This window comes from Oryx dammah, unplaced genomic scaffold, assembly GCF_014754425.2.
Source record: "Oryx dammah isolate SB20612 unplaced genomic scaffold, SCBI_Odam_1.1 HiC_scaffold_25, whole genome shotgun sequence".
In the NCBI taxonomy this organism is placed as follows: Eukaryota; Metazoa; Chordata; class Mammalia; order Artiodactyla; family Bovidae; genus Oryx; species Oryx dammah.
The window spans coordinates 60,694,206-60,714,887 of record NW_024070209.1 but is presented as its reverse complement, the minus strand read 5'-3'; the positions used below and the strand labels follow the sequence as shown (position 1 = coordinate 60,714,887).

Genomic DNA, 20,682 nt, shown 5'->3' with positions numbered 1-20,682 from the left:
TAGTAACATTAATAATTACTAAAATTTTTGAGTACTCTTACATGAACCCAACAAACTAGGTAATTGCTATTATTATAATCCTCATTTTACTGATGAATAAACTGAAGCCTAAAAAGACTAAGTAACTTGCAAAATATTACACTGCTTGACATTATATTCTTAACCATTACACTGCCAGTAAGAGTATTTGATACTATGAGAGGACATAGCAAGGCAATTAACTTATTCACCCAGGGTTTTATGGATATCTGACTAAAAGCTTGAAAACTGATTAGGAATTTTGGAGGGGGAGGGTGCAAGTTGAAAAAGAAAATATTGCTAACAGTGGAAGCAAAAAGTCTAGAAACAGAGTTCATTGATAAAACTTCAAGCAGCATACTGAAGGTGGACCTTAGAGTGCCAAAGGTGAATTATCAGAGATGAGACTGGAGTAGTAAACAAGACAGAGAGAAGGTTTGGTTTGGTTTTATCCACTGTGGGATAAACAACCACAAGTTTAGAGTTTAAAACAGCAACCATTTTGTTATATCTTATTATTCTATGGATGGATTGGGCTCAGTTAGGCAGTTCTACAGCTTCATGTGATGTCACTGAGGCTAAAATTATCTGGAAGTTTCCAGAGCATGGAGTATATAAGATGGCTCTCTCACAGGTCTGTCATCTTGGCAGGAATATCTAGAGTCTGGGTTCACATTCATGCTGGGATGTCCAGGCTTTCCTTTTTTTTTATGTACCTTCAGGCACATTCTCTCCACACAGAAAGATGGAGTCCTAAAGGAGACTATGAAGAAGGGACATTAGAATAAAAACCAGAAGAACAGAGGATCACAAAAAACAAGAGGAAAAGGTATTTCATAGAAGAGAAAATTACTACTACTGTCAAATGCTGTAGAGAGATTAACTATGATTAAGACTGAAAACTGTTCCCTCAGATCACAAACATGTAAGTTATTAGTGACTCTGGCAAAGCAGTCTCTGGAGCAGAAGCTCTATTGTAGTGATGAATAGAAGGTGGAAAAGTGGAAATAACAAATAGAAAATTTTTTCAAGAAGCTCAACAGTTAAAGAGAAGACCACCTAGTGGTAGGTATGGGAGGACAAGAGCTCAAGAGAGGACATTTTTTAAGATGGCAGAGGTTAAAGCATGTTTAAGTACTATTGGGATGAAACCAATAGAGAAGGAGAAAAAACTGAAGAAGCCAAATCAGGGGCCTCTGAGGAAGCAGAAGGGTATACAATACACAACACAGAAACAGATTATCTTGAAACAGGAGACAAGATCCGCTGTGCCTAGCACTGGACATTGCTATGAGTGCACTCAGGCTGTAGGCATGGCAAATAGAAATATATGAAACTCAAAATCTGAGGCATTCTTCTTCGATGCCTTCTACAGCATTTTCTCAGTAAAGCAAGAAGTAAGGTCATCTTCTAGGAAAAAGGATAGGAGGTTTAAGAAGAATGAAAGACATTTTAAATGGCCACTATCAGGACTAAGAGTTGATTAGGAAAACATGAAAATATAACTAGAAAGCTTGAGAACCAAAGGCTAGATTGGTAATCAAGACTATAGTATTTTTCAGTTGGCTTAACTGCATGTTGTCTCTTGCCATATTCAGTAATCAGGTACAGAGAATTTATAGGGATTGAATTGTACTGAAGAGGTAAATGGATTAACAAGAAAATTACAAATTGTACCAACATATATACTGATAAGTTTAAACTATTCTGTTTTATTTGGCAAAGGTATCCACTGCAGTACTTCAGGTGCTACTGAAAGATACTGCACAGCATGGCCTAAATCCCCTGTAAACAGATCAGAAAACAATACTAGCCACCCTTGAATCAGTACCTCTATTCAGAGCTCTAAGAATGAAAAATAATAGGAGCTCAAATGTAATTTAAAATTGTTTAGCATTCACACAGAAAACAGGTGAAATGTTTTATTGATAGATTTAACACAATATATTTTACACATTTCTACAAACAACTACAAAATATGAATTATTAATGAGATAGTTTAAAATACTGAGTCTTGAAACTCAGGGTGAATCTAATACTTACATCATGCGCTTGCATACATGTGTGCTGAGTTGCCTCAGTCATGTCCCACTCTATGCAACCCTATGGACTGTAGCCCACCAGACTCCTCTGTCCTCGGGGATGCTCCTGGTAAGAAAATGCTGGAGTGGGTTGCTGTACCCTCCTCCAGGGGATCTTTCAGACCTGGGATCAAATCGGCATCTCCTACATTGGCAGGGGGGTTCTTTACCAGTAGCACCACCTGGGATGCCCATACTTACATTCTATCTCCATCCATATCAGTTGTATTCCAATAGTTCAAAGGCTACATGTGGCTAATGGGTACCATACTGGACTGTGTAGCTCTAGATATCATAGTTGTATAATATCTAGAATTATGACATCCTTGTTGAATTAACAGAGCCAATGAAGGTCCTTCTTAAATGCCATCTTCCTACTCCTGCAGTCATTCATAATATATGTTTACATAGACTGAGCAACTTCACTTTCACTTTTCACTTTCATGCACTGGAGAAGGAAATGGCAACCCACTCCAGTGTTCTTGCCTGGAGAATTCCAGGGACGGCAGAGCCTGGTGGGCTGCCGTCTATGGGGTCGCACAGAGTCGGACACGACTGAAGCGACTTAGCAGCAGCAGCATACTTCAACTGCAAATGTTCTGTTACTCCTAGATTCAGAATTTAGACACATGTACTGAAAACAGATCATCCAAGAGAGCGCTTTGGTTCCCTACCAAGTTCATGCTGGCTACCTGTCTGGAAACCAGTGGTATCCATCATTTGCTGTCTAGGCTATTCAGGTGTGGCAGACGGAAGGCAGCTGCACAGACTAAGGCTTCCTCTTTCTTTACTAAGTTAGCTCACTTACGTATGTCCCAGCTTCCAAGATTCTCCTGACATCTCCTTTCAAGTTCTGTTTGTCCTTTGGGTGTTCATGCATTTCCTTACTCATTGATTTTCATTTTAGTATGTTTTCAAGAGCATGAAAATAAACATATGTATTCAATTGACCATTTTCATCTGGAAGTTGCTTTTTTGATTAGGAGCTGATTTATTTTAAAATCCATAAATTCATCATCAAAAGATAACTTACCTGCAAACAGACAAACTTTTCAATGCTTCCTTAAGGATTTACTCTAATAAAAATTCCAGATATAAATAATATAAAATATTTCAATGAAAAATCAATTTGCTCTTATAATTTATCTACTAAGAACATTCTGTATTTGAAATAATTGTGTTCATATCACTAATTAGTTAACATGAAAAGAAAGATAATGTTATTGAACACTAACTATGCTTCCCCCAGATGAACTATAAAAAACTATCTAGCCTCAACTCAATTGTTATGCTTATGCTCTGCAAACCTTAGGTAAATATTTGTACTCTAGTCATCAGAAGTTCCAATTTTTATGGGAGTCTACAGAACTAGTACAGGCAAGAACTGTTAACCTGTCACTGTCCTGATTTACCAGCACCTTACAGAGTAAAAAGCAAGCATTTTCAAGACAGATGTATTTGGTATTACAAAAACTTGTAGTAATAAACTATGTCATTAACATGGTCTCTGAAATAGATAAATTACTTCAGCAGTAATGTGAATTTCTTACTTCTTAAAAATAAATTTAACTTCATATTCTAAGTTCATTTGAAACATAAATCAGCCTTTTAAAAATGAGGAAAACTCAATTTTATTTGTTCAAGATCATTTTTGCCCCTTCAGTTAGCACTGAGCCAGAGCAACACATTCTAATCTTTTCAGCTGGAACCCACTCAAATAAAACTTTCCATTGTACTCTTTCACGAACATTTCCCCCTGCTCACAACTCTTAAGTCAATGCATATGATTCTATTTTCTTTTTTAAGGTTAGCACAATTCTTTAACTCAAGTATTTATTGAGTACTATTTTGTACCAGGCACCGCTAGATTCTAATATAATACAATGTACTCTGTTTTCAAAAACTTCATAGTCTAGCATAGGAGACAGATATATAAAGTAATAAATATAAAGCAATAAGTACTGCAATAATGGTATAAACAAAGTGCTATGGGAAGCCCAGAGACAGGAAGGATTAATTCTTTCTGGGAATGGTGGTGGAAGGAATAGGATTTTCCCAGAGGGAATGGGTGGAAGGAAGACTATTCCAAGCAGAGGGAACAACATGAAAAAAAGCACTATGAAAGTACACAGCTTCTTTGGGAAACAATAAGTAGCCTGGAGTGGCTAAAACATGAGAGTCCTGCAGAGTAATGGTAGAAATCATGTGAAAGAATTTGAACTTTTGTTATAATTAAGGCAACGAAGAGCCACAAAAGCAGGAAAGAGATGTGATTTGTGTCTTAGAAAGAAACTCTGCAGCAGTGTGACGGACTGACTAGAAAAGGGGGATAGAAGGAAGGCAGGAAAACCAATTAGAAAGATATTATACCAGACTAGGTGGAACTCTGAGCAGTAACTGTGGAACTGGAGAAAAGGGAGTGAATAGATTTTACATGCATTTCAGAAACAGAATCACTTGGACATGATGGATATTTGGATGAGAGAAGGTAAGAAAAGAAGAATCAAAGATTCCACCATGTATTTTGGCTTGTATGATGATTAATCTAAACAGAAAACAATAAAGATTTTTAAATGAGCTCCGAACTGATAAGTTTGCAGATATTTGCAAGACATTCAAGTGGAAAGATCCAGAAGGCAGTTGGAAATAAAGATCTCAGCTAATGAGTATAGTCAATACCAAAAATACAGATTTTTGGAATTAGCAACATAAAAATGACATTTGCAGTCATGTGAGCAGATGAAGTTTCAAGAAGGAAGAAGAGGAACTATTGCCAAATACTACATACTACAAAAAAGATGATAAATATCTATGACAAAACTTTTAAAAGAAATAATTTATAAGAAAATATGAGGGAATATTTTCATGATCATGAGGTAAGAAAGGATTTCCTAAACATGACACACAAAAAGGAACAATCATAAAGGAAAAGATGAATACATTCAGCTACTTAAAAACACCTTAAGAAAGAATGAAAGGACAATCCACATAATGGGAAAAATATACTCAATACATATAAGTGACAAAGGACCAGAATGCAGAATATGTAAAGAGCTCTTACAAATCAAAGAGAAAAGATAGACAATCTAAAAGAAAAACAAGGAAATTTAAGAACAGGCACTTCACAAAGGAAAATATCCAAATAAACAACAAATATAAAAACAGGGGCTCAATCTCACCACTAATCAAGAAAATACAAATTTAAACCATTACGTGTATTACTACACATCCAACAAATTGACAAAATTTTAAAATGCTAATAATACTAAGCTTTGGCAAAGATATGGAGTAACCACAATTTTCATATACTATTGAAAATATAAAAATTTACACAACCAATTTGGAAAACTGTGCCAGTATCTAGTCAAGTTGAAAATATGCATCCCTTATGGCTTAGAAATTTCCCTCCTAGGATGTACTTGAGAGATTTGCATCTTTATGTGCACCAGGATACACATAAAAGAATGTTCAGAGCAGCATCCTTGTAATTTTCCCAAACTAGAAATAACCCAAATACCTACCAATAGAACAAGTCATCTGTATGTATAACTGAATCACTTTTCTGTACAACTGAAACTAACATTGTTAATCAACTATACTCCAATATAAAGTAAAAAGTTTAAATAAATTATAGTATATTCATGCAATGGACTACTATACAGCATAAAGCAATAAAAGTGAACAACCTATAGAAACACACAATGACACGGATGAACTTATAAACATAAGGTTAAGTGAAAAAAAAAATTAAGAAAGTAATTCTATTCATATAAAATTCAAAACAAATACATACCGGTTAGGAATGCATGTACAGGTGATCAATTTTTTAAAAGAGAAATAAATGCAAGAAAACCATTACTATAAATGATAAGACAGCAGTTACCTCTGAAGAGACTGAAGTGATTGTAATGGGCAAGGAATACTCAGGGATTTCTGTGGTCCCAATAATGCTTTGTGGGCTTCCCAGGTGGCTCGCTGGTAAAGAATTCACCTGCCAATGCAGGAGATGCACATTATATCACTGGGTCAAAAATATCCCTTGGAAAAAGAAATAGCAACCCATTCCAGTATTCTTGCCTGGGAAATCCCATGGACAGAGGAGCCTGGCGGGCTACCGTCCACTCGGTCACAGAATCGGCCACAACTGAGCATGCACACAATAATGCTCTACTCCTTGACCTTAGTGTGGTGATTTCATAATAAGTTGACAACTAATTGATAAAAGATACATATACATTTTGTGGACTTTAAAATGTATTTCATAACTTAAAATTTTAATGAACTAAATTTTGAAATGGTTTTACATCCAACAAAGGATGTAAGAGTGCTAAGTAACCAAAAAGATCTTGATTCTAAAGATAATTAAGGAGATTAAGAAAATATGCTGTTGAATCCACTTAAACTGAATGCCACATAAAAAGCAACTCTGTATCTTAGATAAACAACATTTAAATCTGTTACAAGTCTGATGACTGGATTTCATTCTTTCATTCACTCAACAAACAGACCTACCATGTATCTTCAGAAGCGGCAAGCACTTCAAGTAAAGGAAAATTTAGTCCTATCTCTTATACTTCCTCTCTCCCACTCTAGGACCCCCCACTGACTTCTAATCCCTTTTGGAATAAAAGATTTAGCTATTATTGAGTGGAATACAATCTCCGGGCAGGGGGAGACTCTCAATTCCAAAATATACAAATAAAAAGGCATGCAGGAATTATCAGGTGCTGATCTGAGTATATGATGGCTCATGCCTCACACGAAGAAATACAGGGAGAAAAGAGATGCTAGCTTTTTCTTCTCCAAACATTAATAAGCACAAACAGACAAGTTTTGCTTTTCTACATCAAATAAGAGGAAAACTGAAGAGGTCAGTAGCAGGAATAGAGCATGAGACGAATGGTTTTTAAAACCTGAAGAAATAATGATACTGTTTAAAGGAGACTTTTTTTTTTTTCAACAAAAGGAAACCAATATCTATAAAGTTATGCGATCTATATTCCCCAACTTGTTAACCATTTTTTACTTTGTGGAGTTAGCTCTGAAAAATAAATTTTACCCTAAAAAGACAGGATTTACTTAGTGAGATTTTAAAAATTAAACCACAAACTTAAAAACCTGATGTTCCCAAGTTAGCATGGTTAGAAAAAAGATTCCAAATACCTGTTTACAAACAAATGAAGCCTCATTTACAGAATCATTAATCTAATCCCAATTCCATATTTGGTTTACACAACTTTCCCTGTATTAGACCTCCTATAACATAGCAAAGCAATCTTCTGAGGAACAAGAAAGGCTCAGCGAAGAATAAAAAACACTACTCATAAACATGAAACAAACAGGAAAAGAATTTTTAAATTACTTAGAAATTAAGTATTAGAAATTAAAAGGTGAGACAGACTTGGTATGACTAGTCTTTTCATTTAATGCTCTGTTAATATATTTCTGAACACTCATTAAATGATATTGAAGAGATGCCCAGAAAGATAAATGTAACAATGTCCTAGAAAATAAATTTCAGTTACCAAAACTCAAATTTTACAACTTGAAGTTAGATAAAGCACGTTTCATTGACATCAGTCTGGCAGTCTGATTTGTAAGTACTATGGTGTTGGGGTTTTTTTTTAATTAATTGTTAACATACTGAAATTTTTAGGTAGCTCCTATAATCAAACATGGAATCTGAAGACTGAGTTCTGCCAAGTTCTGCTACTTACCAACTATATTATCTTGAGTAAATAATCAAACCACCCTAAGCTTCACACCAACCAACCTTATAAGACTTGAGGGCAGATAAAGAAACTAATATATATGAACAATACTGTAGGGACTCCAAAGATGGGGAACTCAATTTCCTCAATATACTGCAAAAACTACTTTCCACAAATGAATACTTTCACTCATCTCTTATTATGGAAAAAATTAAACAGACAAAAATAGAGTGTAATGAAATTATATGTATTCTGACTCAGCTTCAATAATTAAAAACTCATAATAATGTTATTTAATTTATATTCCAACCATTCCCTCTCTTCCTCTATTATTATGAAGCAAGACCCAGACATCATATTATGGCCTCTTTTCAGTGTATGTACCGGTATATGAAGTCCAACAGAGAGGTCTGAGGTATAGATATGGATTTGAGGGTCACCAGTAATGAAATCAAGAGTTGAAGCCACAGTTTTGGATGAGGTCAAATACCCATCATTGAGAAAAAAGATAAGATTCTTTTGGTGCCTCTTTGTCATAAAATATAAGGCGATATAAAACACAATTTTTCTATGAATAAAGAAACTATGGATTTTTCGAAGGCCTATAGAACTTTTACATCCTATGATTTTAACTGTTTTTCTGCCTTAAAAAGTGTCCTTATATATTAATAGTCACTATACTGAAGGATTTAGAAAAATCCTTGGGACATAAACAGACATTATCTATGTTACATCAAATTTAAACACTGATATTAGAACTTATCTCAAATCTACTTTTTAAAGTACTCGAGAACTTCTTGTTCCTTTTAAATTTTCCTCTTTAAATTGTATAAACCCATTTTATACTTTCTTTTGTATGTATAATTCACAATAAAGTTTTTAAAATAAATTTTAAAAAGAAAGTATGATTCCTGCATTTAAATAGCTATGACAGATGATGGTATATCTTTTAAGCATTTCAAGTTTTGAAGAGACATAAGAATATTTGTGTACTAAAAATATTTTATAAGCTCTTTAGACACCAAGTTGTTGAATCAAAGACCATTTATTCCTACATTTTAATTAACTTTACCCCAAATGTCAAAATTACTTATGACTTATTTACACTCCACTTCCATCCTGGAAAAATTGTGATTCATCCTTTAAATCTTAATTTCACAATCTACTTTAAAAGTACTTTTAAAATTTCCTGAAACAGTATTTATAAGATGTTTAATAAGATTAACCTTCGAAAAACGAAGTATTTATGACATTTGGAATGGAATGGAACTTTGTGTCTTTTATTTCATTAGTCATCAATTAAATTATTCAAAGCCAGTAAGAGGGGTACAATTTTTAGAAACATAATAGATTTTCGATGTTTCAATTTTGAAAGTTGTCATTTAATTGTACTATTTGATTAGAAAAAAAACTCCAAAATATTTTCATCTTTGAAGTAACAGTTATAGAAATATGAATGTGTAAGTTTCATAATTAGGTGACACATTTGTGAGCACACCATATATTTGTTTGCTTTATTTTTTTTCTAAGAAAAAACTGGATATATTTAACAGCAGTTTCAACTTTTACTATTTTTCATAACTGCCATTTCACCTAAACAACAGCAAGTTTTTCAGGAAATACTTTTGATTTTTAAAAACTTTTGAAAGACTGCACCTAATGTAAGGTAAAATCCAACTCATTAAAAGCATGATTAAAGAATTACTAAGTCAAAATCACATGTTTCCCTCTCCCACCAAAAATATCCAATTCGTTTTTCATGTATCAATAAATACCAATAGGATGACTAAAGTAAAATTGATTTTTCAGGAACTATCTACAACACACAGCCCCACCCCCCACCAAAAAAAAACACACCTTTTTCAAATAAGTGTATTCTAGACACTCACACATTTAATTAAACAGATTCTTTCTTAAATAGAGATGTTTTCTCCTTGTCAGAATAAGCAATGCATTGTTATTATTTAGCATTCACTTTTTTAGTTGGTGGTTTTTATTTTAGGTACTATTGAATATAAATATTCCTTAGTTAAAGTTAATGAGCTACTCCAATTAAAAATAAATTTTAAAAATTAATGAGCTAATGAGCTTTTTTCATTCTCGTTTTCGACATTAAAATGCATGGGGGAAGGGAGAGGTAGTATGGAAAACATAGAATAACTCGTTGAGAACTTGTTAGGTTTTCAATTAAGGAATTTTATAAATCTATCTTGATGCTGTTCTTAAATTAATTCTGCAACAGCAGCCAAGTGATTTTTTTTTTTTTTGGTCTTGAATAGTAATGATACAGATTTTCTTTACCAATAATGTATATATTAACTACATTTAATATATCAGATACATTTTATTTCTGTATCTCTAAAGAAAACCTCGGTGCCTGTCAGTGCCTAATGATATCAATAACATTCATTTATTCTGCCAAAGTAATGAACTCACCATTCTCCTAACTGAAAAAAAAAAGAAAAAGAAAAGAAAAAAAACCACAACAATTTATCTAAGAACTATTTTGATCAAAATGTATGAAAAAAACTAGTGATTTTGACACAAAAATTGAAACCTTTCGGTTTTTTGGTCTCTGTAATGTGCCAGACATAAATTTGCTGACACTCAGCGCCTTTTTACCTGTTTTTCCTCTCACGTTTAATACCCCATAGCTCTAAGAATTTAGAAAAAAAAAATTTTTTTTACAATGTTGAGAAATGTCTCCATATGCCCTCTGTAGCTACTGAGTAGCGATAAAATAATAATAAGCTCTACAACAGACGATGTTACTTCACTGAATCTTTTCAAAGCTTCAGGAAATTAATGCGGTGCTCCTGAGGTTTCAAGAATTTTAAAAACTTATTTAAAAATCACAAATATGATCTATCCGTTAGCCATGAAACACTTCACACAAGTTCACTGAAAGGCGGACTTTTCTGCCTTCGAGGTTTGACCAGAGAGCACAAGCCATGAGTAGAAAACACGAAGATTTCGTTGAGCACTCAAAGGAACAAAACTGTTGACGTCTTAACATTTAAAGTTACTAAATGTTCTGAAGTTGCTTAATCGTCTTCCATTGCTTCAATTCTAGTTGCTTCTATCGTGTCACGAACACCAAAACGCAAACAGTACAAACCTCTTCCCTCAGAAGAAGGGCGAGCTGAGGGCGGTTCTCACAGAACCTGCCAGTAACAGGTGGCCGGCCGGGAGGAACCCGCAGCGTTCCCGCCGCCGCCGCCTGGACTCGGGGCCGCGTGGGCTCCCCAACTCCTTCCAGCCACTTCCGGCCGCCCACACCCTCCAGCGGCCACGCACCCTCCCTGCTCCCCCAAGCTTCCGCGTCGCGGCGGCCTGAAGTGCCCCACCACCTTCCCGCTCCTCGTTTCCGCTCAGCGCCGCGGGCGTCGGCGCAGGCTGGGAAGCCCTGGGAGAAGCACGTGCCTCTTCTCGAGGCCTCGTCACCCGGGCGGGAACTCTCGCCCGGTCTCCACGAGCCCTGCCGCTGGTTCCCAGTCTACCTGAGTACGCAGGCGCCGAAGCTTCTAGACCCCGCCGAGTGGCGGGGGCCACTGTGATGCGTTTCATCTGCCTGCCCGCAGCCTCGGCCCAAAGTGTGAGGTTCTGGAACGTCCCCGACAAAGTGGGGTCAAATAATAAATACGACGAAAATGAGGCCCTGGGGGTTGGGTACCTTGTTCCGGAGGTCACACAGTTGTCCAAGGGAGTGCAGAGCCGCGTCTCGTGGTTTCATTCCACCGCGAAGTCAGGAGGGCTGATGGGACGCACAGAACCCGCCTCAAGGAGCTGCGGGCGCGGGCAGCCCAGAACACAGGCCTGGAGCGGCCCTAGTGGCGGCTGCGTGAGCCAGGGCGGCACTGGGGCAGGCCAGGCAGGTCGGTCGAGCAAGGAGACCCTGCCCCCGGGCGCCCAAGCCCATGCAGCGAGAACGAGAAGCCTCTTTGCTCCGGCCACCGGCCCAGACTCCCCGGCACTTGCGGGCCGAGCACCCCAGGGGCCACGGTGCACAGCGGTTCTGCGCGCCGGGTCGCCCTCCGCCGGCGGCGCCGCAGGGTGACGCTCAGCGAGGCCGCGGCTGCGCCCACCGGCGGACTTTTGCGGAGTAGGGGGCTGCTGGGCTTATTTATAGAATAGGACGGCGTGGTGCGCCCAAACCGGACCTACGGAGACCGGAGGGAGGACCCGGCCGAGAAAGCTTCACTCCAGCCGGGTCTCTCAGCCATGAGACACCTCGGCACGGAACCCCGGAGGAGGGGTCGTTCTTCAAACCCGGCCTCAAGTTGTGCTCTTAGGTCTCACACGGAATAAAAAAAAATAGGGTGTGTCGGTCACTTCGCAGGAAACTTTTCGTTGTTTCCGTATTTCCTTCCCTCCTGTGGACAAGTTGAGCAGCTTCTGGGCCTTACGCCCAGGAGGTTTCAGACCAAAAAGGATCGAGACTCTGGGTCTTCTGGAGCATCATTCCAACCCACCCCCACCTCTATCCCTGTCTTCCTCAGGGGAAGGTGGAACCCTCCTTCCGACCCCCTGCTGCAATCCAGAAGTCTGCTTCCCCTGACAAAGTGAAACGCGTCCCTATTGACTCTTCTAGATTTTTGTTTTTGCGTTTTAATACGAACAAAGATAGTTTGGCTACTTCTGGCACGGCCTGAGAGTTTAAAGGGACATCTTAGCACGTGGAAGGGAAGACTCGGATTCCCCCAGCCGCCATGAAGCCACTCGGGACAGCTCAGCAGAAAGGAAGGTTGTCTCTTGCCAACATGCAAGACACGGATCGGTTTTTTTTGTCGTTTTGTTTTCTTTTCCTTTTTGGCTCCGCTCTGAGAGCATTACAGAGCTATCCCTTCCCGCCTCCCGACCCTCTTCCCCTCCCCCTCTTCTTTCTGGTGCAGGCGTCAATTAGGGTGAAGAAATCAGTGCCAGGCTCCTGCCTCTGAAGAGAAAGGAATTGCTTCGGGAATTGAGTCCTGACACCTGTCTCTGTCCGCGATGGCGAGAGGGGATACGGGGTCAAAACGCCTGGGGAAAGAGGCCGGGCTGACCGACGCGGGGGGTGAGGGGAGGTGGGGAGGGACCCTCTCTAGAAGAGCGTTTCTTTGGCCTGCAGCTTCACATAGGTTATTAACACGCGGGTTATTAACACGGAGGTTTCCTCTTTTTAGTTCCCTCCACCCACCCAAGACCAGAACCTGGGCTGGAAGCAGAAGAGCAACACTGACAAACCGTTCATTAATTTGCATTTATTTTCGGGAAATAATGTAGATAAAGGGGGGAAGAAAGGGGCTGCCTTACATTTCAACAAGTAATTTGCGATCTTCACATCGGACAAATCAAATTTACAAATTACTTTCCCACCTACTGGACGAAACGGCCAAAGCCAAAATTGATATACAGGCGTGGGCTCTCCGTAGATTTCGGAGAATGAAGGTGCACTAAAAACTCACTAGACAAAACAGGGTTGTTTAAAGAGAGAGAAGCCGACGGAGGAATTGAACCTGGGTTTCGGGGCCTAGGGTTTTTTGTTTTGTTTTCCCATAATACTATATTTTTATCTTTTTGCTTTCTTTTGGTTTTGATCTCTAAACCAGAACTGCGACCTTGTGCTTAGACCTGGTGAAGGGCTCAGTCCTGCGCCCCCCTCCCAGCGTAAACCCCTCCCCTGTGCCCTGACTTGACTCTCCTTCAGACTCCAGGACCCTCCCGATTCTCCGCGCGCGCAGCTTCCTAAAACCAAACGATTTTCTTTAATAAATACACAGAGGGAGAAGGTGTGAGAGGGCAGGGAAATTTTGCAACAACTGAAAAAGTAAAAGCGCCATCGTTTGAGAAAGAGAGGAAAGGGGACAGAGGGAAAATAGTTTTTGTTTTTGTTTTATATATATGTGTGTGTGTATATATATATATGCTGTATATATCTTAAAGTTCTATTTCTTGGGCTAAGACAAGATATACTCAGTTCAACCAACAGCAACTAAAAAGTTTAAGTGGTCCCTGGAACGGACCTGACTATATACAGCATTCCCGCCGAGGCAGGAGCCTGAGCCTGTTCTACGCAGGGCGGGGCTGTGCGCGAGAGGCTAAGGACGCGTTCCTCCCCTGGGTCTCCCACGAGCGCGTCAGCGGGAGAGGAGGAAACGCCAGGAGGCTCTGGCCTGCAGGCGGGGAGCGGGGCTGAGGGCAGCTGAAGGGGTGGCAGTCTGCAGGCGAGAAACGCTGAGTGATTGTTTTGATTTGGAGTAGAGTGTGGGTACACTCCCAACAGGCAGACACATGCCAGTTAGTGACTCCAGTGTCCAGAAAGAATAAATTAAACTGTAGGGCTCAAACAGCAAGACAGAGCGAAGAGCCTCCGAAGGCTGCAAGTGCATACATAGTAACTGTCCAGAAAGACTAGAAGAGGGCGACTTGGGAGTTCGGTGGGGGCTGAGGAGGGGAGCACACGCTCTCCTGTATAGAACTTGTTGGCCAAGCCGAAGCACCGGTCCCCCCATCCAAGGGGTGGGTAGGGTTTGCACATCCCCCAAGCAAGTGGCACAAAGATGAGGGCGGCAGTGCAGCAATGGGCATCTTTTGGGGGCATGAAATTTCGGGTCTGGAGAAGCCGAGGCAAAGGCGGGCGGTGCAGCAGCAGCAACAACAGGACGGGGATCACGGAGGGCGCAGGTAGTTGCGTTTCTTCTCCTCTTCCTCCCACTCGTGGGCTCACAAGACCTGAAACCTCCATGAGGCTTGGTCCTTATAGTCCAGACAGTCAGGTGAGTTGAAGTTGAGTTTCCAAGCAGAGGATGCGGCAGCAGCGCCAGGCTCCTTGTAATCCAAGCAGTCGGCAGAGTTGAAGGCGAGCCCCGAGCCGCCGTAGCCCTGGTGGTGGTGGTGATGGTGGTGGTGGTGGTGGCCTGAGGACTGGCTCAGCGGGTGATGTGCGTGGGGATGGTGGTGATGGTGGCTCGCCATGGAGGAGGGTGCCATAGGGCTGAGCTGGTGCGGGTGGTGGTGCGAGTGCATGGGCGCTAAATACGAGCTGCAGTCCACGCCGCCAAAATAGGAGGAGGAGGGCGCGGGGTAGCCCTGGCCATAGCTGCCGCCCTGGCCGTAGGACATGGGATAGGAGGCTGCGGCCGAGGCAGCTCCTGCGGCTACCGAGCGCTGCATACACGATGCGTTGCTGGGTGCAGCCAAAGGCTCGGGCATCGACACTGAAGCCGGCGCTGAGCCGGGCGAGATGGAGGCCGGACTCCAGATGGAGGAAGCAGCAGGCGTACTCAACGACGACGGGACCGCCACCGCCGGGTTCCCACCCAGGCCTGCAGCCGCTGCCGCCGCGGGGTTAGCTGAGGCGCTGGATGCGGAGCTGGAGGACGAGGCGGAACTGGACACAGCAGGCGGCGTGAACTGGCCGCTGCTTTCGGAGCCCGAGCTCTCCCGCACCGGGGACGACTTTTTCTTTGCTGGGCGGCTCTTGGTCCCACTCCCGCTCTGCTGCTGCTGGCGGCATTTGGCACGGCGGTTCTTGAACCAGACCTGCGGCAGGCCGAGTGGGGAAGAGCGTGTGAGGGGGCGAGTAGAGCTTGCCATTCCCCTGCCTCTTGGACCAACTCCGGCCTAGCAACCGCATCCCTCTCTGATCGACGCCTCCACCCTTCCCCATCTCCGGCCCGGCCAGACCCTGCATTCGCTGCTCCACTCTCCCCCATCCTTCTGCTCAAAGACCCTCCTCTGGCAAAGTAGGGATGTGCACCTCCCCACCCCCACCCCCAGCTCAACTCTGTTGGAGGGCGGAACATTTGTGTCTGTCCAGCCAAAAGTTCAGCCGTCTCTAAACTGCTGCTGTTGGCCGCTTCCCAACAGACCTGTGAATGCATGGAGGCCCTGTCTTATGTGAATAGAGCCCGGGAAACTGCGGCGAGGCACAGAGCAGGCCGCGGAATGGGGGGCAGCCACCAAGTCTAAGCCGGAGCCACTCTGCCCCAAGGAGGCCTGGTGCTGGGCCGGCAGAGAATTTGGGTGGGAGCAGGAAGCTGAATTAGAGGGTGACTACGGAAGGAAGCCTGAACATAATTTCGTTGAACTTCTTGGCTCCAAGTGGGGAACCAAATAAGACAGTCATAAAGTTCTCACTCCTCTCGGAAGGCCCGGGTACAAGACATGGCATTCCTGTTCTCTCGAGCCTCTGGGAGGAAAAAGGCAAGATAAAAGGCCTTTGAGAAGAGTTCTGAGTTATGACCCGATCAATATTTTCGGGGCCCTTTCATCACACACACACACACCCAGAAACGGCAAAGCTGGTAGCCAGATTTTGCGTTCAGCATCCTCTCAGAGCAAAGAAAAAGATCTAATCACACTGCCGCCACCCGTGGGGCACACTTCCAGACAGGGGACCAGGCTTTGGCCAAGCCCCACTCTTTCATTTCCAGGATTCCCGGGATGCAAGGCCAGAGCAGAGGCAGAATTCAAGACCCGGTAAGAAACTGCCAAGCCCTGAGGTGGCCGAAGAGGCAGGGGACAAGTGTCGGGCTTGGCCTCCTGCAATCCTAAAAGAGACTTCGGAGAGGCGCCCCGGGGCCAACGGCCCGATTCAGGGCTCTAAGCTAGTTCCTTTAATTTTGGCCCCTCTGCCAGGCCCGGGCCCAGCGCTAGGGGGAGTCTGAGAGGGGCTGCCCAGCCTGTAAGCCCGCCCCCACACCAGACCACTTCCCAACCAGGCCCTCTCTAACCAGCCCCAGTACCTCTCCCCGGACCCTGGAAACCCCGCGCGCGCGCACCTGGACTCTGGACTCTGGCAGGTTGATCTTGAGCGCCACCTCCTCGCGCATGAAGATGTCTGGGTAGCGAGTCTTGGCGAAGAGCGCCTCAAGCACGTCCAGTTGAGAGCGCGTGAAGGTGGTGCGCTCGCGTCGCTGCTTCCGCGGGGTGGCTGAAGGGAAACGCGGGGGAGCGTCGGGTCAGTGGTGGCCACGCGGACTCGCGCTAGAGGATTTGGACAGGACCTTGACAGGCCCTGGACCAGGTCGTTGCAAAAGAAAGCCGAACTGCGAGCGAGAAAAGAACTCCCCAGGGAGGCGAGCCTGACAGGCCACAGGTGGGAGAAACTGCAGGTGTGCCTGATCGGCACACCGACACTCCTGATTGTCTCCGACACTCCAGGGCTGACCCCTTCCCTGCCTCTCAGAGGTTAAGAAACGAAGAGAAGTTATACAATCTTTCTTCCTTCGCTGCCCGCCCCCACCCCTCCCGCGCCCTGCCAACACTCTCCCTGACTGGAGGGTGGGGAAGGGGTGTGCTGAAACGTCCTGGAAAACACTTTCCGAGGTAATAAATGGAGGTGAAGAAACGGAACCTAGACAAGAAGGCCAGGATTTGACTCAAGTCGTCCACGTCAACAGTGCAGAAGTTGGTGCAGGCCACCCATCTAAAGGACAATTTAATTATGCAGGGAGAATCCCTCTGCCTTACCTCAGCCAGTCGCTTTGCATAAGGCAAGCTCGGCCTTTCCTGTCAGGGCCAACCGAGTGTCCATATTCCTCGTTCAGTGTTGAGGGGGAAAGGCATAGATTCTTTCAATCTCTCTCTCTCACACACACCCCACCCATGGGAAACGAATCCGTGGGTAAATGCTCTCTGTGCTGGCAGTGGGATGACAACTGCAGAGAAGTTGCCGGTGTTGCCGGGCTGGAGGGCTCACTTCTCATGTCTTAGCCACCCCGGCCCTACTTCCCGACCACGATCTGTCCTTCCCGACCACGAGTCAGCGCGCCCTGCAATGTCAGAGACTAGGCAACCGGTTCCCTGGGCCTAATCTGGGACAAAATTTGTGCTCAAACCCAGAGGCTGGTGATTCCCCAGATTTCTAAGGGAGGAGGGTGTAGGGGTCGATGCTCACCCGGATAGCCCACGGAGGGGTGCAGGAGGTCCATGGCTGGCCCGGCTAGACCGAGCCCATTCATACCATATGGGGGTTGTTTGAGGTAAGACATCATGCTAACAGCTGGGTGGAGGCGCCCCGACGGATCCAGGGGGCCGGGGGCCAGGCGCAGTGCGGGGCTCCCACTGCGCAGTCCTTCAAGCTCTGTTGCGTCTGGGGGCCTGGCCTATGGAGACAACAGACACACCGAAACCGTCATTCCAAGCCATCACTGCTTCCTGGTCTTGCCGGAGGAAGGAGTCCCAGGATGGGGAGGTGACGCAGGCTACGGATCTGTGCAGAACTCGGCTCTATAAGGCCTTAGCCCAAAGACCACAGCTTCTTTGAAAAGTAAAATTTCTGGGTCATTATCACTTCTTTTCGGGCTTGGAATGGGACAGACACTCGTAGGGCGACGCTAGGAGTAAGGAGAGGTTAAAATCGGGGGCAACCTTCGGAGGTCAGAGCCCAAAACGCAGAGTGTGCTAGGTCCCAAGACTAGGCAAAAATCTGTTCGGGTGGGAGAGGGCATCACACCACACAAGCAAACATCCCCTCGACCTCAAGGCAGAAGAAGACCCAGAGCATGAGGGGTTGTTTCGTTTCGTTTCTAATGTTTTTGAAAGTGGAACGGACAGGTAGACTCCAGAGAGCCAAGGTGAGGCACTGCGGAGGGCTTGCGGCACCTGGGCCTCTCCGGGACGCAGTGCTCACTGAGTAGAGTACCTCCTTCCAGAATCTCCGCGGCTGGGTTCCGGCCCTAGAGACCACAGCCGCTCTACCGGTTTACCTCTCTGTGCCTGGCCGCTGAGAGATTGCTTACCCGGAATCCCACCCACACTTCTACCACCGATTCGAGCCCAGGTCCGGCCGAGGCGACCAGAAGGCGCCACCGTACAGGTGGCGGCTCAAACACGCCGCCCGGCGTCACCCGCACCTCGCCACAGCCGCAGGCCGTGCTTCCCCAGAGCAAGCCGGTCCTGGCTGCGGACAATGGGGTCCCGGCCGGGGTCGAAAGGTGACCTGACCAGCGCCCCAAGGGTCTGGCGGATTTGGGAAGCCTCAGGGCAGTAGGTCTGGTGCGCTTCCGGATTATTCTACTAGCTGAACCAGAGCCCCAGGACCCGATCCAGGCTAGAGAACTAGGCCTCTGCGGCGTAGTTCGCGCTGCCCCGGGCAGGAAGGTCGACGCCTGGCTTCCCCAGGTTGCCCCCAAAACTGAGGTGCTACAATCAGGAGTCAGGAAGTAGCGCTGGAAGAGTGGGACGGAAACCCCAGAGGACCTGTCGCTTTAGCCCGCTTCACAGGAACTTAAAGCAGATCTGGGACCCGGGCTAGAAGAGTTCAGGGAAAGAAAGAAGTTAGAGCTAGAGAAGTCTCCCGCTTCTCTCCCCAGGGACCCACGGCCTGGGCCGGGAAAACTCGGTTTGCAGGGAAGGCGACAAAAGGGAAAGAACCGGGGCCAAGAGAGAATGGGACTCAGCTGTGGCGACTCTGCTAGACTGCAATGTGAGTTTTCAAAGACTTTCTTCAAACTTAGCACTTCAGCTGGGTTACTTCGGAGGAGGCGGGGGAGGGGTGCGGGGCCGCAGCGGAGCTGCGGGGTCCTCCGCTCAGCAAGAGGGGAGCCAGGTGGCTTCCCAGCTCCGCCCCCCACATAACAGGGACCAGGGAAGCGGGGACCCATTTGAGGAGGGGTTGGGGGTGGGCAAGAGCCACCAACGCGTTCCCAGAGTCCCGGGCGGCCAGCGGCTTTCTCCTTACCTGCCCTCAGCTGCCGGGGCCGCTCACCATCTACCTCTCGCCCTCACACAGACCCTCTGGGCGGCCAACCTGCAAAACAGAGCGGCACAGGAATTACCCGCGGGGCCGGGCGGGGGGCTCAGGGAGCCGCGGGATTTCTTTCTTTCCCCAACTTCCCTCCTCCCTTTCTCTTTCTTTCTAGTGGCTTTGTGCGTGTCCCTCCAGGTTTCACTTTATTGCACAGACACTTTGTTTGCAAAGCCCCACATGCTCCCGACACAGTGCCTCGCCCGGGACCGCACCGAGGGGGCCGCAAGGAGAAGGTGGGGGTGAGAGGGGCAGAGCTGGGAGGTGGCTCGAGGTTGCCGTGGCACTCCGTGCAGCGTGGAGGCGGTGGGGGCTGGGGAAGTCCTGCAGAGGCACTTTGCAAACTAAATAAATAAAGCGAGTTACCTTGTCGGAGTGGCTTGTCTCGCCGGGTTGTTTAGGTGATTGGAAATGTAGCCTGATGAAGATTGATCACCTTTCTACTGCCCTCCCCGGGTATGTGAACGCGAGGTGAGTGCGTAACGGGGCTAGGCTGCCAATCCCCGGCCCCGCGCGGGCTGAGTGACAGGGAGCCGGGCAATGGCAGCACGAGCCGGGGGTTACCTCCGCGCTCCCCCGCCCTCCCCCGCCCCCTGCACCCCGCCCTCACCGCCCGCCCGCCCCGCCCCGGTCGCGCGCTAACTCCGGGGCTAGACTGGCAAACGCAGCGCAGAGCAAGACGAGCAAGGCGAGCGCCGCGCGGGAGCCCGGGCCGCGGAGGGAAACGCTGGCCCTGAGGCCGCCCCGGGGCTCCCCGCCCTTCTCTCGCCCTTTTGGCGCCCTGGAGGGAGTGGCAGAGAAGAGGCGAGGTGCTGGAGAACCGGTTCCCTCGCTCTCTGGCACGCCACCCGATGGGCGCGAGGAGCCCGGAGCTGCGGGCTGGAGGGGAACCGGCCTCCGGCCCCTCTCCCGACGCCGCGGGCCCCAGAGTCTTCATGCACCGGGCCATCACCCGCAGACACACGCGGCGGGCGACTCGTGCTGGTCCGGGCTACTTTGCTGAGCGCGGGAGCAGCCCGGAGTGCGCAGATCCCGCCTCGGCGCGCGCAGATCCCGCCTCGGCGCCTCAGGACTCCAGTGCCCTTGAGCCGCACCCGCAGGGCAGGCACGGCCACTTACCTGCTCTTCGACGTCTCCTGGA

The 20,682-nt window shown here is 45.9% G+C and overlaps 1 protein-coding gene across 1 annotated transcript; it reads right to left on the bottom strand.

Annotated features, from left to right (window-relative positions):
* Positions 1-13,030: 13,030 nt before the first annotated feature.
* OTX1 (orthodenticle homeobox 1) lies at positions 13,031-20,042 on the bottom strand. The gene is made up of 5 exons (XM_040224044.1): positions 19,908-20,042; positions 19,476-19,544; positions 17,691-17,898; positions 16,573-16,724; positions 13,031-15,331 (listed from the first exon to the last, which is right to left on the bottom strand). Exons 3-5 carry the CDS (start codon positions 17,785-17,787, stop codon positions 14,513-14,515), a joined length of 1,068 nt encoding a protein of 355 aa, XP_040079978.1. The 5' UTR covers positions 17,788-17,898; positions 19,476-19,544; positions 19,908-20,042; the 3' UTR covers positions 13,031-14,512.
* Between the last annotated feature and the right edge of the window lie 640 nt (positions 20,043-20,682).